The following is a 21,051-nucleotide window of genomic DNA, read 5'->3' as shown; positions in this document are numbered from 1 at the left end:
GGAACTTGTCTTACAGGACCAGAAATGTTAATTGCAGTGATAAACTATTGTTAAAACAAACAAAAAAAAATTTAATAGCTAAAAAAAAGGTTAGATTATATATCACCCAGAGTCGCTTAAAATGTTTAGTGTACTAGTCGGTAAACTTGGCGAGGCGTGACAGGAAGAGAATGACAATTGGTCTTTCGTTGTTAACTCTTCCACTAACAGTTGGCGGAGGTTTCTGTCAATCAAACTTTAACCGCCGACCTCGTGTTTTTTTAGCCAATCACAGTCTTTGTTTTTGTATAGTAATGGGCGTGTCTGCGCGCGCTGACAACGGGGCAGCTGGAGCTGTCATCGGTAGCAAGCTGGAGGTCTACAGTCAGCTAGCAATGCTAAATTGTGTCTCGTTTGGGAATACTACCAGCAATCTTCTGCTTTAGGTAAGCTCAGTAATATTTACCAATTCAACAACCTGTTTTGGACTCTGTACAAAATAGCCGTTATGCTAGGAGCAGTTTTATAACGTAAAATCTTGTTTGACTTGTTATACTGTTAATGTTAGCTAGCCAACAACAGCAGCCATGCTGGACATAGTAGCGGGCTATCCACGGAAGAAATATTTGACTACATTTAATATATTTTGCTACATCTACTTACTAGCAACTGCTTGTAAACACCTCAAATTATTACACCACCGCACTTCCAAATACACGTGAAGCTTCCGATATAATATTATACTCGTGATGAGACTATTACAGCTGCTAAGTAGTTTTTAATGTAACACTGCTGTGGGACGCGAGTGATGTCATTTAGTGAAGTAAAAAGAGAACCGCGGTGTCAACTCAGATTGCACTGAAAGAAAATGATAAAACAGAATAAGTGACAGCTATAGCTGTCCATCACTTGAAGTTTAAAGATCTTATTAAGCTCAATTGAAACATTAAATAGCTGAATCAATTATCTAAGGCTTTCATAAATTATTAATTCGTCTCAATTTGTGCCAGAATTGCCTGATAATCAGCTGTATGCTGACACGAACTGAGAGATTTAAATGCTGTGTGGCAAAAGAAGACATTCGTGATGTTTCCCCATACTAAAGCTGCCCAGGTCTGATTTTTTTTTCGTCCTTAAGCACTGGACATCCCCTCTCCTGATTATTCAGCAAGCATAAAATTAAGTTGTGGGAAAACAGTAGAGCACATAGGATAAGAAACTCTGCAGTGTTTACACATTTTAACACAAGTGCAGCACCCCTTCTACTCCTTCAGCTCCTTCTACTCAACGTGTACTTAAAGCCACGTCCTGATTTTCCTCACGTGCCATCGTGTGTATTTATGAGGGGCTGTAGTATTGCTGGCAATTAATAACATTATCATGGCAAAGGTTTGAGCATAAAATGATTTCTTTTGCAGGCACAATTTCTGCTTATGATGACGTAGTGTGAAGCGAAGTCCACTCACAGCCTAATAAAACTATACCTGCTTATATCAATTCAAATGAGCTCAACCGACACGGGCTTTTTGTAAATTATTATCCATCAAAATGCAGTTAAATATCTCGTATTTGCGGCTGGTTTTGTGTCATTTATGTCTCGTTGCATGGAAAGCATTGAGTAATGTTGTTGCTGATAGAAGAGACAGTTGAACTGCGCAGAGAGTTCAGCTCAGTCGAATCAGGAGCAAGGAGAGGGCATGAAAGCGGAGCGATCGCTCTCGGCTTTATTATGCTCAATTTGACCACTAATTGCCAGTCTAACCGCTCGGACCCATGGTGAAGAGAAAGAAGACATCGTCTACTACAGAGGAGCACCAAAATGGGTAAAATTAGGTTTGAAATAAACACTTTATTTAGAGGTCGAAGGCACCGAGGGGGTTTTCGTTGTCGTTTCTGCAGGGCGCTAAACTGAAAAGCGGTCGCTTTTGAATTCAGTTTAAATTAAATCGTCATTATTGGCCATTAGAGCGGAAAGCTACTCGGAAAAGCATCGCTGCCAGTCTTCTAACTGCTTCAGTTGTTAAATCTAATTTATCTCAAGGCATGAAATGCATATATTTGGTGTTGTTTTGACGGGACTGAAGAGGGGATTTGAAACAAACAGCGGCGGCCATGTTGAGAGACAGTGAACGTCGTCTTTAGAAGTTAATTTTGCACATCGCTTTGCTCCTAATGTGACAAATTTTGTGTAATTGTGTTGTGGCAGCATGACACCGGGCTCCAGGGAGGGGATCGGTGTCGATGGGAGGAGGAATCCGTCCAGAAAGCCCGACGGTTGCGACGAAGAGGAGAACGGAGAGCAGGCGAGCGAGGAGCGCAGTACAAAGGGAGAGGACGGAGTGGAAATTCTTAATCCATCAACCACGGGTCTCGGCTCCGGTTCAGCCCCGGTCCTTCCTGCTTCTGCTCCGAACCGAACCGGACCAGGCTCGACCCAGCTTCCCCAGACATCAGCTGAGCCCGGCCCTCCGGGCCCCGACCAGCATCATTTTCTCCGATCAAGCGTTCGACCTCCGAGCAAACGGATACGGAAGGATTCAATCGGCTCCTCCATCAATGGACATGGCGGGGCAAAATCGAAAGGTAAGTGAGTGACCAGCTCGGGAAAGAGTGTGTACAGGTGGGATCAGGAGAGATTGGGGGCTGCGCTGTCAGTTTTAGTTTTCTCTGTCGGTGCTTGCAGTGTGCTTGTCTGTGATGCCGTTGTGTTGCCGTGTATCCCCTGTGGGCCACTTGCTGGGTTGTACTCTGGGTACATTTTTTGGCTGCTCCAGCCCATGTTGCAACACCATCCTGTACTCCACTTATGCGGGAAAAAAAGAAGCAAAAATCAGGAGAGGCCAGAAGTTAGATTTTAATTAAGATGTCACTTGATTGTTTTTGCAGTTTCTTGGAAACTGGCAGCAATAACAATAAAAGCACGGTGTTGTTATCAGCAGGAGGAATAAATCACAGGCTTAAAATAGACCTGATATCAGGACAGGAAAGGGACATTACTGAACAGGGTTGCTTACAGTTCTTTTTGTCTTTTTTCTTATTATTTTCTTTTGGGACTATATAGGAAATTGGACTAGAATGGTGTTGCAGTTTTCAGCCAATCATTTCATTGACACACAGATTTAGCCTAGGCTACCTTTGTTTTTGTTTTTTATCACCCCCCTTTTACAACAAATACCAGTAAAGCAGAGGTTGTAATTTATTTGCCATTATTCAGTTTTGGTTTTGCAAATAATCTGAATGAGCCTCTGTAGTAACTCAGAGGGTGACTGATATCAGGAACTTTCTAAACAATGAATCAAAGCTAGAGATGACTTAAGACTTTCAGGATGACTTAAACACAATGAAGGATTCCCCTGTAGGCTACCAATCACTAATAGTATTGTATTTGCTAAGTGTGAGCTGGTTGGTGTCAGTTTATCTATGCAGACGAGGCATTACCTCCTGGGTTTCCACACTACCTGTCCCTCTGGAGGCACAGACAGCTTTGGGTGGGGCTGAGACTTAGTAAGGTGGTGGTGGTTTTTGAGTTTGTTAATGAGGCTATGCCACCCAGTAATCTGTGTGTTCCTCATTGAAAAGTGGAATTTATTTGGAAAAATATTTCAGTACATTATACATCTGTGATTTTAATTTGTACATTTTTCCTTTTAAAATTGCTTTGTCCACAAAACAGCAGCCATTGATCAGATCAGAAACAATATTATTTACTTGTGTATCCTTTGACAGGTATGACTGGTGGATTTTTGTTGTTTGAAACAGAAAAGCTCTGATTGTGTCAGAAACTATATTTAGATTGAGCACAAACGTTTGACTGTCTGACCAAGAAAGCCTCACTTATTTTTATGTGATGCTATATCGGTGCACTTCTATTTTGAAGGCGACACATCTAGGTTATTGTCTGTGAGCCAGTCACATGCTTGTGTTTGCAAATTAACACCCATTTGGGCTAAAAAAAACAACAAAAAACACTTTTTTTTCTTTATTTTTTTTTTTATTATAATGTAGCACAGTACTGCAACAGCAACTCTCTGAGTGCTCCTGCTAATGTCTCCTGGTGTTGTGCGCAGTGCTGGGCCAGAAAACTTGGCCAGTGGAGCCCACCATGAGTTGGTTTTGGAACTGTGTAATGTAGACCTGACCATAGGGACTGATTGCTTTTCCTGTCTCCTTGCCAGAGCTTAACCACAGAGAGGGGAAGCTCTGCAGGTTCTGTGCGCTGTAATGGCAGTGGGTGGCTTTGTGTGCATGTATTTTAACATCTCGCAAATCACACACCTCAGATCAACCTTTTTTCGTTATGACATACAAAACAGCCAGGGTGGTGAGCTGATATTTAAGTTGTGCCTTTCCTCTGAATGTTTCTGTGTTAAAACAGGGGCAGAGAATGGCTCCTCTTCCCAGGGTGTGGTGGGACAGACCGGGCCTGTGGTCAGCTCCACGGGGGGAGTATCCAAGACCTCCAAGGGCCAAGGGTCTACAGAGAAGGAAGAACAAGCTGGTAACCAGAAAAGAGCCCGTCGGCAGTGGGAATCCTGGAGCGCTGAGGACAAAAACAGCTTTTTTGAGGGTCTTTATGAGGTAAAGCTTGCAACAACCTTTTACCAAGTTAAAAGTTTACCATGTGTAGATCTTTTGACGTCGTAGATTCACGACTGCCCTCCTTTGTTCCCAGCACGGGAAGGATTTTGAGGCCATCCAGAACAACATTGCAATGAAGTACAAGAAGAGAGGCAAGCCAGCAAATATGGTGAAGAACAAGGAACAGGTCCGCCACTTTTACTACCGAACTTGGCACAAGATCTCCAAACACATCGACTTCGCTAACGGTGAGTTGCTTTTTTTTCTCTCTCTCTTAATTCACCTTGGAATTTTTGATCCCCAAATATGAAGCTTGTACACTGTAATGACTTTATCGAATGACGCCTCATAAAAATGTGTACAACTCATACAACAAGGTGATGTCTTAGGCTGATCTTAATTGGTTTATTTTAGGTTTGTGTTTAGTTGTTTCAGTTATGCTACTTACTGCAGACACTGTGAATGAGAAGTAAAGAAGAGATGCTGTTAAACAGCCACATATATTATTATTTTTTCCTACAACAGAACTCACACTGACATTTTTGTTGTTTAGCAAGCAAAACATATGTTAAAGAAGCTCACCAGATAAGCTGGAGCTCTTTTCCCCTACAAAAAGCACCCAGTGTTACTCTCATGTTATCTTTATGTAGCACGCACAGGCCTCCACCAGTGTTGTGACTTGTGCTTCCTTTCCTTCTCAGTGTACTCCAGGGTGTTAAAGAAATCTTCTCAAGAACTGTACGGCCTCATCTGCTACGCCGAGCTTCGCAAAAAAGTTGGAGGATGTAAGTGAGGGCTGTGAAAGTGCTTGGATGCAATGTAGACTGCATGTGTTTTGCTGTTTGTTCTGCTGGTTGTGGACACAGGGGATGTGATTAAACTCCAGATGATCCCTGTGGCTCGGGGCAGTTGCCCCTGAGGAGCATGTCTTAACTAGCTGTCTTGTGTTTTGTCTTTGACAGTGATGGATGATAAGAATGTGGCAAAGCTGAACGAACTCATCCAGCAAGGGTAAGTCTGTGGCAGAAGCTTTGGCTAGTGGGTTTATGTACACATCTGGGATTGTGATACTTTAAACTGATGCACTAGATCACATTTGGAAAGATACAGATTAGCACTTTGCTAGTATGAAAAACAAATCTGAGGGCTGAGTCGACAGTATGTAGTCAGATGCTTTCTCTGTGGCACGGCAAGGTTTAGAGCTTACAACATATATGAATAAAGATTCTTCTGTTCCACCAGGGCCACCACCGTGCGCTCTAAGGGGAGGAACCTGCGGATCAAAGCTCCAATGTGCCGAGCGTTGAAGAAACTTTGTGATCCAGATGGTGAGTATGAGCCTGCAGAAACCCAGCACACGCGTTACAGAACAAGTACTGAAAACCTCACTGATGGTGAGACTGGGGGGTTCACGGGGGCGGGGCTTTTTTACAAAAACCATGGCATCAAGTGGGCTGGTGGTGTTTCCATGGTAACTTTGGGTGCAAAGTGAGGAGGATGAAGGAGATGACTGTTCTGACCAGCTGTCATCAACCCCTCTGCTCAATAACACCCACTCATCACACTTACTGAAAATATTTGCTTTAATCAAGGGTAGAAAAAGACTGTCTCTTGTCATTGTTGTATGTAAATCTGTGAATGGATCCCACTGAGATTGATGGCTGCCTTTTCATTTTGTCGTGGTTGATTAAGTGAGAGAGCATAGTTGAGTTTATAGGTTTTAGGCTTTTCTTATAGTGGCTGAATCTGTAATTTTGTGTCCTGCAGGAGTGAGTGATGAAGAGGACCAGAAGCCGGTGCGTCTGCCCTTGAAGGTGGCAGTGGAGCTCCAGCCACGCAGTAACCATTCCTGGGCCCGAGTTCAGAGTCTTGCCCACAACCCTCGCCTCAGGTCTGACATGGATAAGAACCAGAATATATTTTCAAAAGCATAACATCCAAGAGTCAGAGAGATGTCATAACTTCATTAATTCATTTTCTATTATTATTTTATTTATTTATTTTATTAGTTCAAGCCATGGTGATGCAACAAAGCCTGAGCTAATTTAAGAACCTCTTCTTGGCTTCAGACTGCTTATTTCAGTTTGATGGTTTGCATGTTTTCCACCGTTTTCTGGGTCAGCTCTTGAGAAATGAAAGTAATAAAATTTCTGTTTTTTTTTTGTTTTTTTTTGTTTTGTTTTTTTTGTGCAAATTAAATATGTGTGTATATGTTTTTTTAAGCTAACTCGTGAAATTTGAAAAGTGTAAACACCCTCAGACATGATGCTGTTCAAAGTTTAAACTCTATTTCTTTCATTTTTAATTTTTGTTCTCAGTTCAGTTTTCAGTTAGTGTTCAGACTGGGTTTGCTTCTTTTGAGGTTCAGTTTCGTTTTTACTAGTTTCAGTGTTAGGGTTTTTTTTGTTTTTTTTTTAATTATTATGATAATAAGGGTTATTTATCATGGGTAGGTTGAAGAAGGGTAAAGACTTTGTGAAAATGGCTGAATTACAGCAATGTCAGTATGCATTTGTTTGCAAACGTGACAAAACAAATATAGTAAAACTATACATTAATGAAAATTTCTGTTTTATTTTAGTTATTTTTGGAGCACGTAGTTGGCGTTTTGATTTTCCCCACACAGGATTATTTCGGTTTTAGAAAACTCTATTAAATTTGATCCACAGTAGTCTAAGTGTAAAATGTAGAAGTAGTTTATGTCAGACGTATTCGACCTGGTAGTGTTGTATTTTGCAAAGTTGACATCAAATGTTTTTTCTGTTTTCTCAGGATGGTGGTGGAGCTCCACAGGAAAGTTTCCAGCCTCATAGAGTATCTGAAACAGAAGTGGGCTTATCATGACCAGCGGATTGTATCCTTTAAAAAAACAAACATTACAGTGCAATATGTATGCAAAACTCTTCAGAGTGTTTTTCATTCCTAGTGTACATATTAAAAATGTACTGCTCTAACATGCTGCTTTCTGGGGCATATACCAGCTTGTGTCGAATATAAACTGGTCCTTAACGTTGAAAACTCAGCTTAAGAGTCTCATGGAGAGAGAGGCTCTAGAAGGCAACCAGACCAGCACAGCCTCTCCCAGCATAACTCAGAAGGAAGAACTTTTTCTTTTTCCAGCTGAGAGCTGCACATTGACTACACTGCCTGGGGTGGCACGTGTGGTTCACTCCAAAGCCTCCTGCACTGTCCATTGGATCGAGAGTGGCAAGAGCCGACCTAATGCCAAGGAGTTGCCAGCTGCCCAGATCCTGGGCATCCATGCAGCTCCACAACCTCGAACTGGCAGCAAATCTGGGCGGGGAAGCGCTGCTGTTGCTGGTGCTTCACTGACTATAACGGGTGATGCTCGTCGAACTGAAACCCCCAACCCTGATCCATCAGCAGACAGTTCTGCAAAGGTAGAGGAGAAGAGACTTCAGTCCCCTTGTGTCCCAGTTTCCTCTCAGCAGACTGTCAGAGAAGAGGGAGATGGGATGGGATCTTCTGATCCAGGAAAGGCCTGCACTGGCGTTGAGGTCAGTGGTGGTTTAGCCATGACCAGAAGCACGGACAGGTCATGTAGTGGTGCCGATGGCTCTGCTGAGCAGTACAAAGAGGAGCAGAGCACCAGCGCGTCTTCCTCGGAGGCAAATCAGCCTCCTTCAGTCAAACCTTCAGTGACTGGCTCAGACGAAGCCGTGTCGCAAGCTTCCCCACCAGCGACCAAAGAACGGGTCGTTGAGCAGATCAGAGAGGAAGGCTGGAGCGCCCGTGACGCAGAGAACGTCACCCTGGCCGAGCTGTACCTGATGTTTGGGAAGCCAGGCAAGCTGCAGCTGGAGTACGAGTGGCAGCCGGTCACAGCTCCACCCAGCAACTCAGAAGAGGGACAAGCCTCAGTGCAGCCAAAGCCCGACAGGACAAATCGAGTTTTGCGCTGTTTACTCAAGCTGGTTTCCACTGAAGTCAACCCCAAACCTCTGGTAAGTTTTCCCTTTTCTGTCTTCCAAGATTGTGGCCTGGTGTGTTGTTTAAATTACAAGTTGAAAGGATGAAAAATGTGTAATTATCAGTGGCATTAAGGCTTAAAATTAAACATTTTTAAGATGCAGCAGTGTGAAGAGTTTATATTCCGTACAAAGCCAGCTGATGAAAAACATGTTACTGGTTATGTACTATGAACACCACAGGTTTTTTTTTTGTTGTCTTTTTCAATGAAAGTGCTATTTCGAGATAGGAGCATATCATGTGCCTTTTCCTTCAGGCTCCAGAGCTGTGCTCCACAGCCACATCACCCCTCAAGACCTATCAGGAGGAGCAAAACCAGGTCCTCACACCTCCGGCGAAGGGTCCTGTTGCAGGCGCCCGTAGCCCCAGCTGTGGGCGGCCGCAGGCGTCTTTGCGCATGCCCAAGTTACAGCTGCCAAGTGCTGGAGGTATTTATGTCTCTCTCCTGCTGGCTTTTGTGATAAAGTCTTTTCTGTACTTACAGTGCTGTAGTTATTAAACAGCGAGAAGTAATTATGCAGCACCGATGCTTCCTCTTTAGAAGTTGTCTTCAAATAGCTGCCTTTCCTGATGTGGCACCACATCTGTTTCAATCCTGTTCAGGTGGGCGCAACCTTCCCCGCTCTCTGCTGGGTTCTACTGCAGTTGGCGAATCAGAAAGCAGCGTGTTCGCAGTACCCACCACGCTGCCACCCAACAGCTCACGGCACAACCGAATGTTCTCCCCTAACAAAGAGGCAGAGCTAGCCTTCAGACAGCAGCTCGACTCGATCAGTGTAAGCCAGAATAATGCATCATTTTTTGTTTATGCCAACTGTACAAAGACATAATTCATGTATTAACGAGCATTAATATGTGCTTTTTTCTTTTCTTTTTCTCACAGATGCAGTCAGATCTTTTCCTTTCTAGACAGCGAAAACCTCGGAACAGACAACTTCGCAAACCACTTGTAGTTCAGGTGAGAGCAGGATCATTATCCATTCATCAGTTCTGGGCTTGGTTGGGTGGAAGGCGGCTTTTCCTAATTGTGTTTTTGTTTGGCCACTTCTTTCTCGTTCACAGCGAACACTGCTGCCCAGAACTACAGGAGACACTCCTCAACACGTCTGCTCCTTCTCCATCCTCTCCAACTCCTCTGCCACAGGTACTCCTCAGATGGCAGGACAGAACGATAGAATATGTCGTCAGCTGAGGCTGGAAATGTTTAGGGCGTAGTTTTACAGTATGCATTAATGAAATCACAGCTAAAAACGATTTCTCTTTCTCAGCAAGTAATTGTCTGCTCTCTCACTTCCTGTTTCTTCCTTCAGGAACGGGATCTTTCCGGCCGATCCATCCCCGACTAGCTCCTTCCTCTCGCTCTGTCCAAACTAAAACAACCCCAGCAACATCCAGCTCTGCGGGGGCCAGCCAGCTCTCTAGTATGGACTTCTTCTGTTATCTACTACATTTTTCTGTTTTATTGAAATATTGATAAACTCTACACCAAATATACTGCAAAAAAATTACATATTATTGTTTTTATGGGGTCAACAACTTGGGAATTTCTGTAAAATACCACAAGCGCTTAAATTAACCTACATATTAATCATCCTATTTACTTTTAACCTCTGTAAAGGACTTCTACCACACCAGCAACCAGATCCTTGGGAAAAATTTGTCCTTCTTTTTGAAACTTTGCTTTTATAAGCACCCAGTTTCACACCTTGGCTCAGGCGATTAGAGGATCATCAGGGGTCCTTTTGTCCCTCTGTGGGGGGATACTCCCATTAGGTTTAAATCTGGGACTCTCCACCATTTGACCTTAGAACTGAAAAAGCTTCTCGGATGAGAGGTGAAACGTCTTCAAGTAACTTAAAGAAGTCCAGACGCTTTTCTTTGTAAGCTCCTTTGACTACGATGACCTGGATGACTGAGAACCTTCACAGACATATTTTATAAAATTGCTTAAAAACATATTTAAGGTCCAAGTTGTATTTGTGTAAGATTCCTGTGTCAAAATCTAGAACTCTGAGTAGGTCAGTGACAGACAGTATTTCTGTGCAGACGACAGAAGCAAAAACATTTTTCCAGAAGACCTTGGACCATCCCTTTTTTTTTTCTTCTTCCTGCTCTGCTCTTCACATGCTGTTGCTGTTAATGCTTATCAGGAGCGATATGACAAATCTCTCATTTGCCTGAACTGTTAATACTTTCAGGTGCCATTGACCTGGCAGCTAAGTCTGCAGGCATCATCCCAGGCAGTCCCTGTCGGGAGGTGGATTCTTCCACTGTGGATAACAGCGCTCTTCTCGCCACCACTCCCATTGCTGATGCTGAGCCAGACTCTCAACTCCACCAGCAAAATGTTCCAGAGGTCAGAGACACACACACACACACACACACACACACACACACACACACTAGAAGCCTCCGTCATTTGATGTCTCCTCCTTGCCTTTGGCATGTGGCATTAGAATAAATGCTATTGCCCATTACCATCTTGGTGTTACATTTAAAACGGTCAGTTTTTGATTTATCTTACTTTAATGAAAGTTATTGCTCACTCTAATGATTTTCTGTTTATCTGTGCGGTGTAGGCCAGGTTTTGCATAATGTTTTTCTTTTTACTGTGCATCTGTCGTACAAGACTTCACAAATGATTTAGTAATTTTTATAGATTTTCTTTGTAGACATTATTCTTGCATACAGTTGTCATATTCATGATCACCTGTTTATTTGTCTGTTACGGTTTAAAAACAAGCTGCTCCAAACAGTTTGCCCTGATGGGATTAATAAAGCTGTTTGTATCGCCATCAGGGCGTTTCCTTGCTCACAGTGGACCTTTGTGAGGGAACACTTGGCTTAGTTAAAGGCAGTGAGTCTGCGTAACCTCATTTGTTTTCCAGTCGTAGCTGATCACCATTTGGTAAAGAAAATTGTCAGCTATGCTTGAATAAATGGTTTAAAAAAAATGTGATGTGTTAAGTTAAATCGCTCTTTCCATAGAATGGCGTACCACCTCCGTCTCCTGGAGTCACCGGCGGGGGAGACTCACTCCTCTCTCCCCCGAGCGTTGCCTCGCTCCTTGATATCTCACTCCCAGGCCCTCCTGAAGAGGCTCTAACCCCCGGAGAACCTCAAACGCAGATCAGCGACTCCATCATCGAGCTTGCCATCAACTCCACACATTACGGTGCGTGCACGTGCAGACGTCTTACCCGAGCCATATTGACAAGAAACTGCTAAATAAAGCTTGATGATGTTTGTTTAGTGAAATGGAAAGTGAGAGTAGGTTAGAAAGGTTTTGTAATTACCACTGAGGTCAGCTTTGTGGCTCCACAGCATTAATTCCTCTGCAGGTTGTGGAAAAGAGTGCACGTTGACATCCAAGCAGCTAAACATCTGAGCCTGCTGAGTTTAATCGCTGATGTCTCATTTCTGTTTGCCTGCTGCACTGCAGGTGAGGAGGCTGCTCTCTCTCCAGCCAAGCTGGGCAACAGCGACGGCTCCAAACTGCTGGCCTCGTCTCCCTCGCTCAGCCCATCCAGAGGCTGGATCCCTTCACCCAGCCACGACCCTCAGTGGTACCCCAGCGACTCGTCTGACTCCACACTGGGATGCCTCCTTTGTAAGAGTTTTTTTGCTTCCTTTCTCAAGAGTGTGTCAGAAGTTACATTTTAGGCCAAGAAGAACAGAATATTAAGTGGATGTATTTTTATCATTACTTCCCACTAAAAATGCTGCATACAGCAGCACGTGCAGTCAACCTTTACAAAGATTTGTTTGTAAAATCCCCAATATTACTAACACAGCTGTATGATGAAAGGCCATTTACTCAGTCTTTTGCTCTTATTTTCCTTGCAGCCAGCATGGTCTCTCCTGATAAGGGCAGACGGACCACCCTAACCCCCACTGGCCCCTCCAGTGGCACAGCTCTACTCGGTCCTAGCCTCCTGGACTGCAATTCTCATGATTCCTTTCAATCCCGTGGCCTTCCTGATGTGGCAGAGGTAAGTAAATGCTTGTTGATTAAATGAAAGAAAGTTGTGACTGAGAAGCAACACTTGCCACAAACACAACACAATCCTCTGAATCTCAGTAACCAACATGTTATATGTTATTAATTAGTCTCTAAAATGTAAATGTTAAAACATCACTTCCCATTTTAAAAATAACCTGCATTTATATCCACTCTGAAAATGTGGTTCTTATCCCCTTTTGGATCTGTCCTGCTGTGCAAGTGGACTCTGACCCAGAGCCGGTTGTGTTAGGGACCACATGGTACCTTTTGGATAGATCAGGTTCTGGGCTGATCCACCAAATTTTAGGTGATTTTTAAATGAAAAACTTGTTGAGTCACACCCTGAGATTCAGACACCATACCTTTTGAAATGCTGACAGCATTTAATATCTGAATCTCAGTCTGTGAACACGTTTCCATTTTTAGTGCTCTCTCTCGCTCTCTTGCGTGCTTTGATAGCGACTTTATGAAGAATTGAATCGGGAGTGTCAGTTAGCTGGTTCAGGTGTGGCAGGAGGGGATGAGGCAGAGAGAAGCTCTAAGTTTGTTAAAGAAAACCTGCCAGTGAGCAGGTTTAGTTCAGATTGTGTTAAGTGATTCATCTCAGGGTTAACAAACGCAGACTTGTTAGCTTAAACCTGTTTCCTGGGATGGGGCCCAAACCTGCCTGGGAGGTGAATAGAGCCCGGTGCCTGTTGCCTCCTGTGTTTGGACTAACACATCTGCTTTTTCAGTAAATAATTTAATTTCATTGACAGATATTGATGTGATGAACTTTCCCCCCCCCTGCACTCTTGACCTAAAGCATGAAACTGTTCGAGGGATGTCTGGAAAAATCTTGTTTTTTGTTTTTTTGGGGTTTTTTTCTCCTTCTTGGATTTGCCCTTGTTGTCAGTCTGAAAGCTCTTTGGTGTTGCTTGCAGATGGATTCTCAGCTTGCTTGTATGATGAGTGAGAGCAGCATAGACTACATCGCTCGCTTCAATGATCTGGCTCAGGAGCTCGCCGTAACTGAGCCCTCCATTCCACCTCCCTGAGGAAGACTCCACCAAGCCATGGTCATCTGTACCTCTAATCTACAGCCAGTTCCAGGCATTTCCACAGTTCCAGGAGAGAGAGACACAAACTTCTGGGCCCACACTTGGAAGCAGTGACTACTGCTAGAAATTCAAAACCGATTTGCAGCCAGCAGCTGCAAATTACCCCGACTTTTACCACGTCTGGTTCTCACACCTGTCGATAAGCAGGCCGGTCCTAAAAAGAGACCAAGGCAGAACTTTGTTCACCTAGAGCATCATGTTGTTGGTGACAAGAGGTACTGTAAGTGAGGAGAGGAGAGGTTTCCTCTCTGTCTTCTCCCTGTTTGGAGAAAGAAGACTGGGGAGAAAGGCCAACCCCATCCCCCTTCAAAGCCATCCATGGCCTGTTTGTAAAAGTGCAATAATAGGTGGTCAACTGTGACCATTGTTCAAAAGCGAGTTGCGTTGGTTTCACTGAACTGTTCTCTAAGGAACAATTCCCTTTAAATACAAACACTTTAGATAAAACAAATGAGTTTACAAAGATACAACCTCATGTACAGGAAAATACTATGCCATATCCGAACAAAATATCTGCAACGACCTTTCATGTCTCTTCCTGCTCTCGGTGTGTGAGTGCATGAATGTATCTGTGTGTGCGTGTGTATTAAAGGCTGTAAGGCTGACCGCTCAAAATGTGCAGTTCAGATCATCAGCTGGTGGCAAACAGCCACTGGACTGTGATTTTTATTAAAAGTAATGTCGGTGAGAAAGAGATACTTGGCATAGTTCAGTAGCAAAAGTGGAACAAAACAAAGTGATGTGTAGAAGTTCATTTTTCCTGTTGGCCTCCTTTTTTCTTTTTTTTGTTCCTCATCTCTTATGAGTTCAGGTGTTACAGATTGTGTCGTAGTCACGCGTGTTTGGAATCGGGTTCTTCATTTCTCAAACCCACATTTTAAAAAAACAAAAAAACAAAACAAAAAAACAAATACAAATAAAAAATGGCAGCTTGTTGGTTGACTCCACTTGGGTAGCTCCACAGATGCTGAAAATGTTATTGGAATTATTTTATTGTTGCATTCATTTCTCATTAGTTTTGTGTGCAGAGATGCAAGTTCAAATATTGGATTTTGTTGCATAAACAGGAATACCTTTTTAGATATTTAAGCCCTCTTCACACGTGTGGTATTTGGAGACTGAATCAGAATGTTTTAAAGAGTCTGTGCTGACAGTGCTTATAGCCACAAACAGCATAATGTGCGTAATGTACTGTTCTTCATGGTTGTTGCGTCTGAATGAAAGTCTTGAGGAACGTTCACATTAAAACGTTTCCTTTGACTCGGCGCTTTCCCAGCTCCTCATTCGCAAGCTGCAATAGGGAGAATTTCCCTCCTGTATTGTAGATGTGAGCGTGAATTGCACAGGAAGGTTTTAATGAAGGGAGATGAACAACTCAAAAAGATGCGCGTGAGCGGCAGCACTCTGATGCGTGCCTGTCTGTTAACATACATTCAGGCTTGCGCTGTTTTAAAAGGTGACCTATCCAGACCTGAAGCTGCCAGATCAACAACAAGGAGGGCGTGTCTTTGTTTACTTTTGCTGTCGTTTTCAGTAACGCTGACACAACAGGTGGGCGCTCTCTTGCCGACGCCATCGATTACAAGGAAATCTAACAATGTTGCTCATTTACTTTCCTTAGCTCTGTTGCTTTCTTGCCGTCCTAATTAGTTCAAACAAATGAGCTGGCTGCAGCCACACATTCATTTTGTTTGACAAACTAGAATTATGAATGTCCTGGCTACTATTGAGTTCCCAGTAGAAATACACTCCATAAGAGCGAGCGGTTAATTTAATGAAACACTAAAGCCATAGTTGACTCCATTTATTTTAATTTTTGTTTTTTATTATATGCCCCCAAATTACTTTCCTCTGACTAGTGGATGCTAACAAAACACTATGACTAAAGAGTGGCTCTTGCATGTTACAGAAGCAGACATCGTTTCTCTGAATTTTTCATGCAGTACAGACTCATTGCCTTCACATTTAATTTGATCAACCAGCATCATCTCTATGCAGCTGTGTGAACCCGTTTGGTGTAAACTGTTAGACCTCTTTGTCATTCCACAAACGAGATTGTAAGACGATCTAACAAATGTAAGCGCTCCTGTGGTGTTAGTTTGTGAACATTTGGAAACGCTTGATCTTGTCACACTAGATGATTCTTAATAAGGAATCCTATTGAAGGATGTATTTGTACAAATGGAAATTCCAGTATTCACTGCGCTTTTGTAACATAATGTAAATCATTATTTGGACTATTTATTGTTAATATTTCTGAGACAAGTGTTTTTTCTGTTTTAATTTAAGGTGACATCCAAGAAAGGAGGAAAAAAAAAATACTGTTTTCAGTTTGTAAAAGGTGTTTTATTCTGTGCATAAAGATAGTTATAAAAACCTGCCTGTTTTCTTGTATTCACTGTGTTTGGGGGATACACAGCAGTTCATATGCAAGCTTGTACAAAGTTCGGTCTTTGGCCTTGGGCTTGTTTCTGACAGGTTTGTCAGCTTCTCCAGAGATGGATGAGTGGTTTATCCGCACAGATTCCACACTGAATTCCTCGCTGCTCCCAATAAAAGTGCAATCATGCTCCAATCCAGACGACACTTGACAAAGAATATTAGCTGGAAACAAAAACTCGACTGCACGTACGTGTGCTGAAGTGACTCATTTTCAGTGATGTGCTCTGCATACTGCATGGAAAATATGACCCAGAAACAGGTCGGGTGCTGCACCATTTTTCAATGAGAAATTGTTGGCAAACGTTGACTTTGTAACCACAGTAGATATTTTAAAGGAGAGTAAGTGACACAGTTGTGGGTAGACATTCTGCCAAAACATCAGACATGATTCCTTTACCACAGTTTGGTTTATTTAAGTTGTTCTGTTTGCATCAGGAGTCCCAAATTATGGAGTTCAAATTAAACCATCTCTTCTCACCAGCCTGCAAAATGTGATACTGCAGGCTTTTGCCAACAATTTGTTGTTTTTGGGTGGGAAGGGTAAAAGTTTCTCAGACATGACAGACAATATCAACATGTAAATTAGACATTAAACAATGAATAGTACAAAAACCCACTCCAGCTCTGTCCCAGATGTTATAAAACAGATCTCCTCATTTCCTCCAAAGTCTTGCTTATTTCAGGTCCTAGACCTCACCAGCTTGAACATCACTCATCCTTAGGTTTTTGCTCCTTGCGAGCGCGCGAGGACATGAGCTTGAAGAAAAGTGCAGGCCAGAGTGTGCGGAGGTATACTGCAGCAGTGGGCAGAGGGCCGGCCAAAACCACGTCTTTACTTTGCTGACGAACAGCCTTTAGGACTTCCCACGCCACGTCCCTGGGGTCCCAGCCCGTAGCTGTAGTTCTGTCCAATACTGAGCGGTAGTTGCAAAGACAAGAGACATGTTGCATCATTGATACAAGAGAGTACAGATTACTTCAATTAATTCGAATTACTTTTATTTATATAGTACCAAATCACAACAGCAGTTGCCTCAAGGTGCTTTTTAATGTAAGGTAAGAAAGACCCTACAATAACTTATAAATTACTCTGGTTATGTTGCTTCTTACTTTTATTATTTAGTTATAAAAATCCATTTGGCTTGTAGTCTTTTCCTTACATAGTCAAAAAAAAAAAAATCAGTAAGAAAACACAAAATCCCAGCTGGCATCAAAGATCCACACACATTCCAACACCACCTTAATAACTCTGAGATTTATCACCTGTTACCAGCTGACTCTTAAAAATGCTGCTTTTGCTACTGTTACTCTTTTGTTCCATCCTCTTACTGCCTCACCTCCATACTTGGATCCATCTCCTGTGACAGCGTTGATCGACAGGTTGGTTTGGATGTACCCGGGGCTGATCACAGTCACTGGGATCCCGTAGCGCTCCATCTCTGCCCGCAAGCAGTCGAAGTAGGCCTGGGTGGCGTGCTTGGACGCAGCATCTGACCAGCATGAGACAAATCAGAGGCTTGCTTTAGTTACCCTCCTCCTGCTGGCAAACTCATGTTGTGTTTGTTTGCATTAATCAAAGACGACTTACAGGCTGACCGGTAAGGAATGGCTATCTTCCCCTGGACGCTGCTAATCACTACAATATGGCCGCTGCGCCGGCGAACCATGGAAGGCAGGAGAGCTGTGGAGAGAGGAAAGAAATGAAAGAGAGAGGGCTGACTCATATTCATGATAATCTTCACCTAAATCTCTACATAAATGACTTATTAACTTCACATTTAGCTCGGCTCTTTCAACCACAAGCCAAAATAAATGAAAACATCCCGTACGCTGAAACCAACAAGATTAAACAAACCTTGTGTAAGAGCAACGGGCCCGAAGTAATTTGTCTCCATAACATCCCGCTGAACTGAAATGTGAGTCTCTAGTATATTGCCACGGTAACTGATTCCAGCATTATTAATGAGGATGTCCACTTGTCCGTAACATTTCAGGATCTCTTCTGCAGCTCTCTCCACCGTGTCCGTTTTAGCCAGGTCGAAGACAACAGTACAGGGAGTGTGAATCTGGTGGATAACCAAAGCGAAACAAAACGACTCTTTACATATGGATCCTTAGAGGCTAAGCTATAGTTCAGACAGACCAGACTTTATTGTGTTACTCCTTTGTGTGTATATACATACCAGTTTCTGTGTGTTTGCTGAACTCGCTGTTAGTTCTTGGACCACCTGCTGCAGGCGAGCTGCGTCACGTCCACACAGCACAAGCTGTGCACCTGCAGCGTGGAAGACCCGCGCACACTCTACAATGCAGAATTCTCGTTGTAGATTAGTGAGCATAAAACAGGGGTGGGTGCAGAGAGCCACACCACTAAGCTGAACTCAAATCTGCTCAGTATCTCTGTAATTCTTACCAGGAGCACTTTATAAAACTGAAATAAGCATAGAAGAAAACTGCTAACATTTTTATCATGATATAATAAACATTCCCCAAAACAATTGTGCACAAAATGTCCATATTTTTGCAAAATTTAAAAGACTTAACTTTATTTTAAAATAAGTGCTATCGCTATTTTTAATTATTTTTTCTTGCTCAGCTACAGGAATCTAGTCCGTCTTGAGTTTCTACAAGTGCATCCAGTGAACCAACAGTGCAACAAACTGAAGTTAACGGTTTTAGTTACAACACCAACAGCATGGTTCACTGACTTGCACAACACCTTCTGCTGTACGATTCAGCGGGGGGGGAAAAGCAATTTTACTTCTGGCTTCATTTCAGTCACTTTATCTTGCATCTGCTTTAAAAGTCCCACATTTTTCCCTGTCAGATTTTGACAGGTGTAAGTTGTTTACAAACAAACAAACTTTGGTAGTCCCTTTTACTGAGCCTGTGGCTGCTAAACTCTTTTCGTTGTCCCATGTAAAAAATTCATTAACAGGGCTGTGTCATCACAACTGTCATCCACAGCCACCAAGCACTCTTTGATAAACTCCTCAGAGGATGGCTTGTTTGAAATCACAAAGCTGGTCTTGCCTGCTCCATCCCTGGATGTGTGAGGCTTAGTGAAAAGTCCTGTTGCTTTTCGCAGATTTGCTAGCAACAGTCCAGCTCTTTTCTCTCTCTGTTTAGTCTCACAAAGGGGATTCAATCTGTAATCCCTAAACAGAGCAATCTGCTCTCCACAAACTAAACACATGGCTTTACCTCTGACTTCAGTAATTAAATATTTAGAAGTCTACGTCCTGTTAAAAACTCTACACTCCGTATCAATCTTTCCTGTTTTTAAAGGTAAGCTGACATCTTTCGGGGCTAGAAACTCTCAGAAACAAAAGATCAGGCACACTTACAGAGGAGATGCATTCGCTCACAAACATGTGTTTGTAAAGTAAAAAAATAGCATTCATGTTCAAAATAGAAGTGACAAATTTGTAATGTGGTTTCCTACAAAAATCAGGAATCCACTCTCTGACCAGGAATTTATCAAAGAGTGTTTGGTGTCTGAAATGGGACAAAATGATTCATGTATATGTATATATGTTTAAATCCTAATTTCCCATTGATCGCACGCAGACTGGTCCGAGACAACCAACGGGCAGTACAATGTCCAAATCTGATAAAGAACTACAACTACATGTTGGCATCTGCACAACAACACTGAAGAATGAGATTGCACATTATCTAAATAAAAGCCTACTAGCACTAAAGCAGTATGGTTTAGTGAGTTTGCACATGTAAGCTGAAATGAATGAATGGAGGCTGACCTTTCCCGAGTCCAGAGCTGGCCCCAGTTATGACCACTACAGCACCTTGGACTGAAGCCCCTTTTCTGAGACGTACAAGTATCCGGTACAACAATACGACTCCCAAACCGGTTAAAACCACCGGTAGCATTCCTCCTCCCATCACACGCTCCATTACTTGGCAATCACCAGCTACCTGCAGGTAAAAAATAAACAGTAAATACCTTATAAGAAATTACTTACTGTACCTTTAAAGTCCATCTGAATGCAACTACCAACATGACAATAATAAACACACATACAGCCAAAAAGGGGGGGAATTAAATGGTAATTCATTGTAATAAGAACAGTAGGAGTTATGGATCTTCCTTTATCTTCTTAACCACTTAAGCCCCACCTGCTAGCAACAACCAATAACTTGATATCACCAGACTTCGGACAATCTTATTAAGCAAATGTTAACTAAATACATGCATCACTTAGCACATTAATATTCGCATGGTTAAAAAGTACAGTTCAGTATGCCAGGTGAACACCTTGCACATGCACACACTGGGTTTAGCACTAGCTTGTTCTGCGCAGGCAGTGTCAAAATAACGGCTACTGAGGCTAAAGCTAACAACAGCTAGCATCTCTAGCAAATACTACCAAGTGTTGGTTTGTAGTTCTGTTTTTTACAGGTCTCACCTGAGCCGTGCTGCTGAGCAGAGCAGCAGTAATGTGTCAATGTGTCTCCTCTTCTTTTAGCTGATCTTCTTCCTTCTGTTTTGTCTTTATTGACGGTTAGAAAAACAGCTTTTGGTCGCTTTAGCGCCACCGTCTGATCTGGAGTGTGCACTTAACAAAATGCGCTCTTTCAAATGATTAACAAATAAGGAAATAAGCTATTATTTCTCGTAAAGCTCATAATTTGATAATTTGCTATATTAATGCTTTACATTTATATTTAGAGGTCTTTTTAAACCACTAGTGCCTATTTAATCAGCTGCTATCTTCTTCATTGCTACATGATCCATTAGAAGTGTGCTCTACATCTCATTTCAGTTTTTCTTTTTAATTATTTAAAAATTCTTAGTTTTAGTTTACTTTATTTTTTATTTTTTATTACAAAATGTAGGGTATTTGTCAGGTTCATATTCTTCAGAAGTTCAGAATGGAAATTGCATCACAAACACAGGAAGTTGACTCAGAGTCATGCAGACATCCTGAGTGTGAATAA

At 42.5% G+C, this 21,051-nt stretch overlaps 2 protein-coding genes across 4 annotated transcripts; one reads left to right on the top strand and one right to left on the bottom strand.

The window, feature by feature from the left end:
- Positions 1-282: 282 nt before the first annotated feature.
- cramp1 (cramped chromatin regulator homolog 1) lies at positions 283-14,625 on the top strand. Of its 2 annotated transcripts, none has more exons than XM_005750044.2 (20): positions 283-425; positions 2,186-2,562; positions 4,355-4,557; positions 4,652-4,805; positions 5,259-5,342; positions 5,520-5,568; positions 5,800-5,885; positions 6,325-6,448; positions 7,330-7,411; positions 7,581-8,522; positions 8,804-8,975; positions 9,151-9,323; positions 9,431-9,505; positions 9,610-9,691; positions 9,858-9,968; positions 10,746-10,903; positions 11,536-11,722; positions 11,990-12,157; positions 12,394-12,539; positions 13,474-14,625. In XM_005750044.2, the coding sequence occupies exons 2-20, from the start codon at positions 2,187-2,189 to the stop codon at positions 13,585-13,587; spliced, it is 3,486 nt and encodes a 1,161-aa protein (XP_005750101.1). In that variant the 5' UTR covers positions 283-425; position 2,186; the 3' UTR covers positions 13,588-14,625. The 2 variants fall into 2 exon arrangements, with proteins under 2 accessions (XP_005750101.1, XP_005750100.1); XM_005750043.1 differs by lacking the exon at positions 283-425 and adding an exon at positions 1,656-1,802.
- A 1,349-nt stretch (positions 14,626-15,974) lies between these two features.
- On the bottom strand, positions 15,975-20,677 carry dhrs7b (dehydrogenase/reductase (SDR family) member 7B). 2 transcript variants are annotated; one of them, XM_005750041.1, is made up of 7 exons: positions 20,520-20,677; positions 19,854-20,028; positions 18,276-18,394; positions 17,948-18,158; positions 17,681-17,773; positions 17,430-17,582; positions 15,975-17,006 (listed from the first exon to the last, which is right to left on the bottom strand). In XM_005750041.1, the coding sequence occupies exons 2-7, from the start codon at positions 20,005-20,007 to the stop codon at positions 16,801-16,803; spliced, it is 936 nt and encodes a 311-aa protein (XP_005750098.1). In that variant the 5' UTR covers positions 20,008-20,028; positions 20,520-20,677; the 3' UTR covers positions 15,975-16,800. The 2 variants fall into 2 exon arrangements, with proteins under 2 accessions (XP_005750098.1, XP_005750099.1); XM_005750042.2 differs by lacking the exon at positions 20,520-20,677 and adding an exon at positions 20,135-20,204.
- Between the last annotated feature and the right edge of the window lie 374 nt (positions 20,678-21,051).

The sequence above is a fragment of the Pundamilia nyererei genome, unplaced genomic scaffold (genome assembly GCF_000239375.1).
Source record: "Pundamilia nyererei isolate P.nyererei 1_Seehausen unplaced genomic scaffold, PunNye1.0 scaffold00261, whole genome shotgun sequence".
Taxonomy (NCBI): Eukaryota; Metazoa; Chordata; class Actinopteri; order Cichliformes; family Cichlidae; genus Pundamilia; species Pundamilia nyererei.
This window is presented reverse-complemented; position numbering and strand designations above follow the sequence as displayed.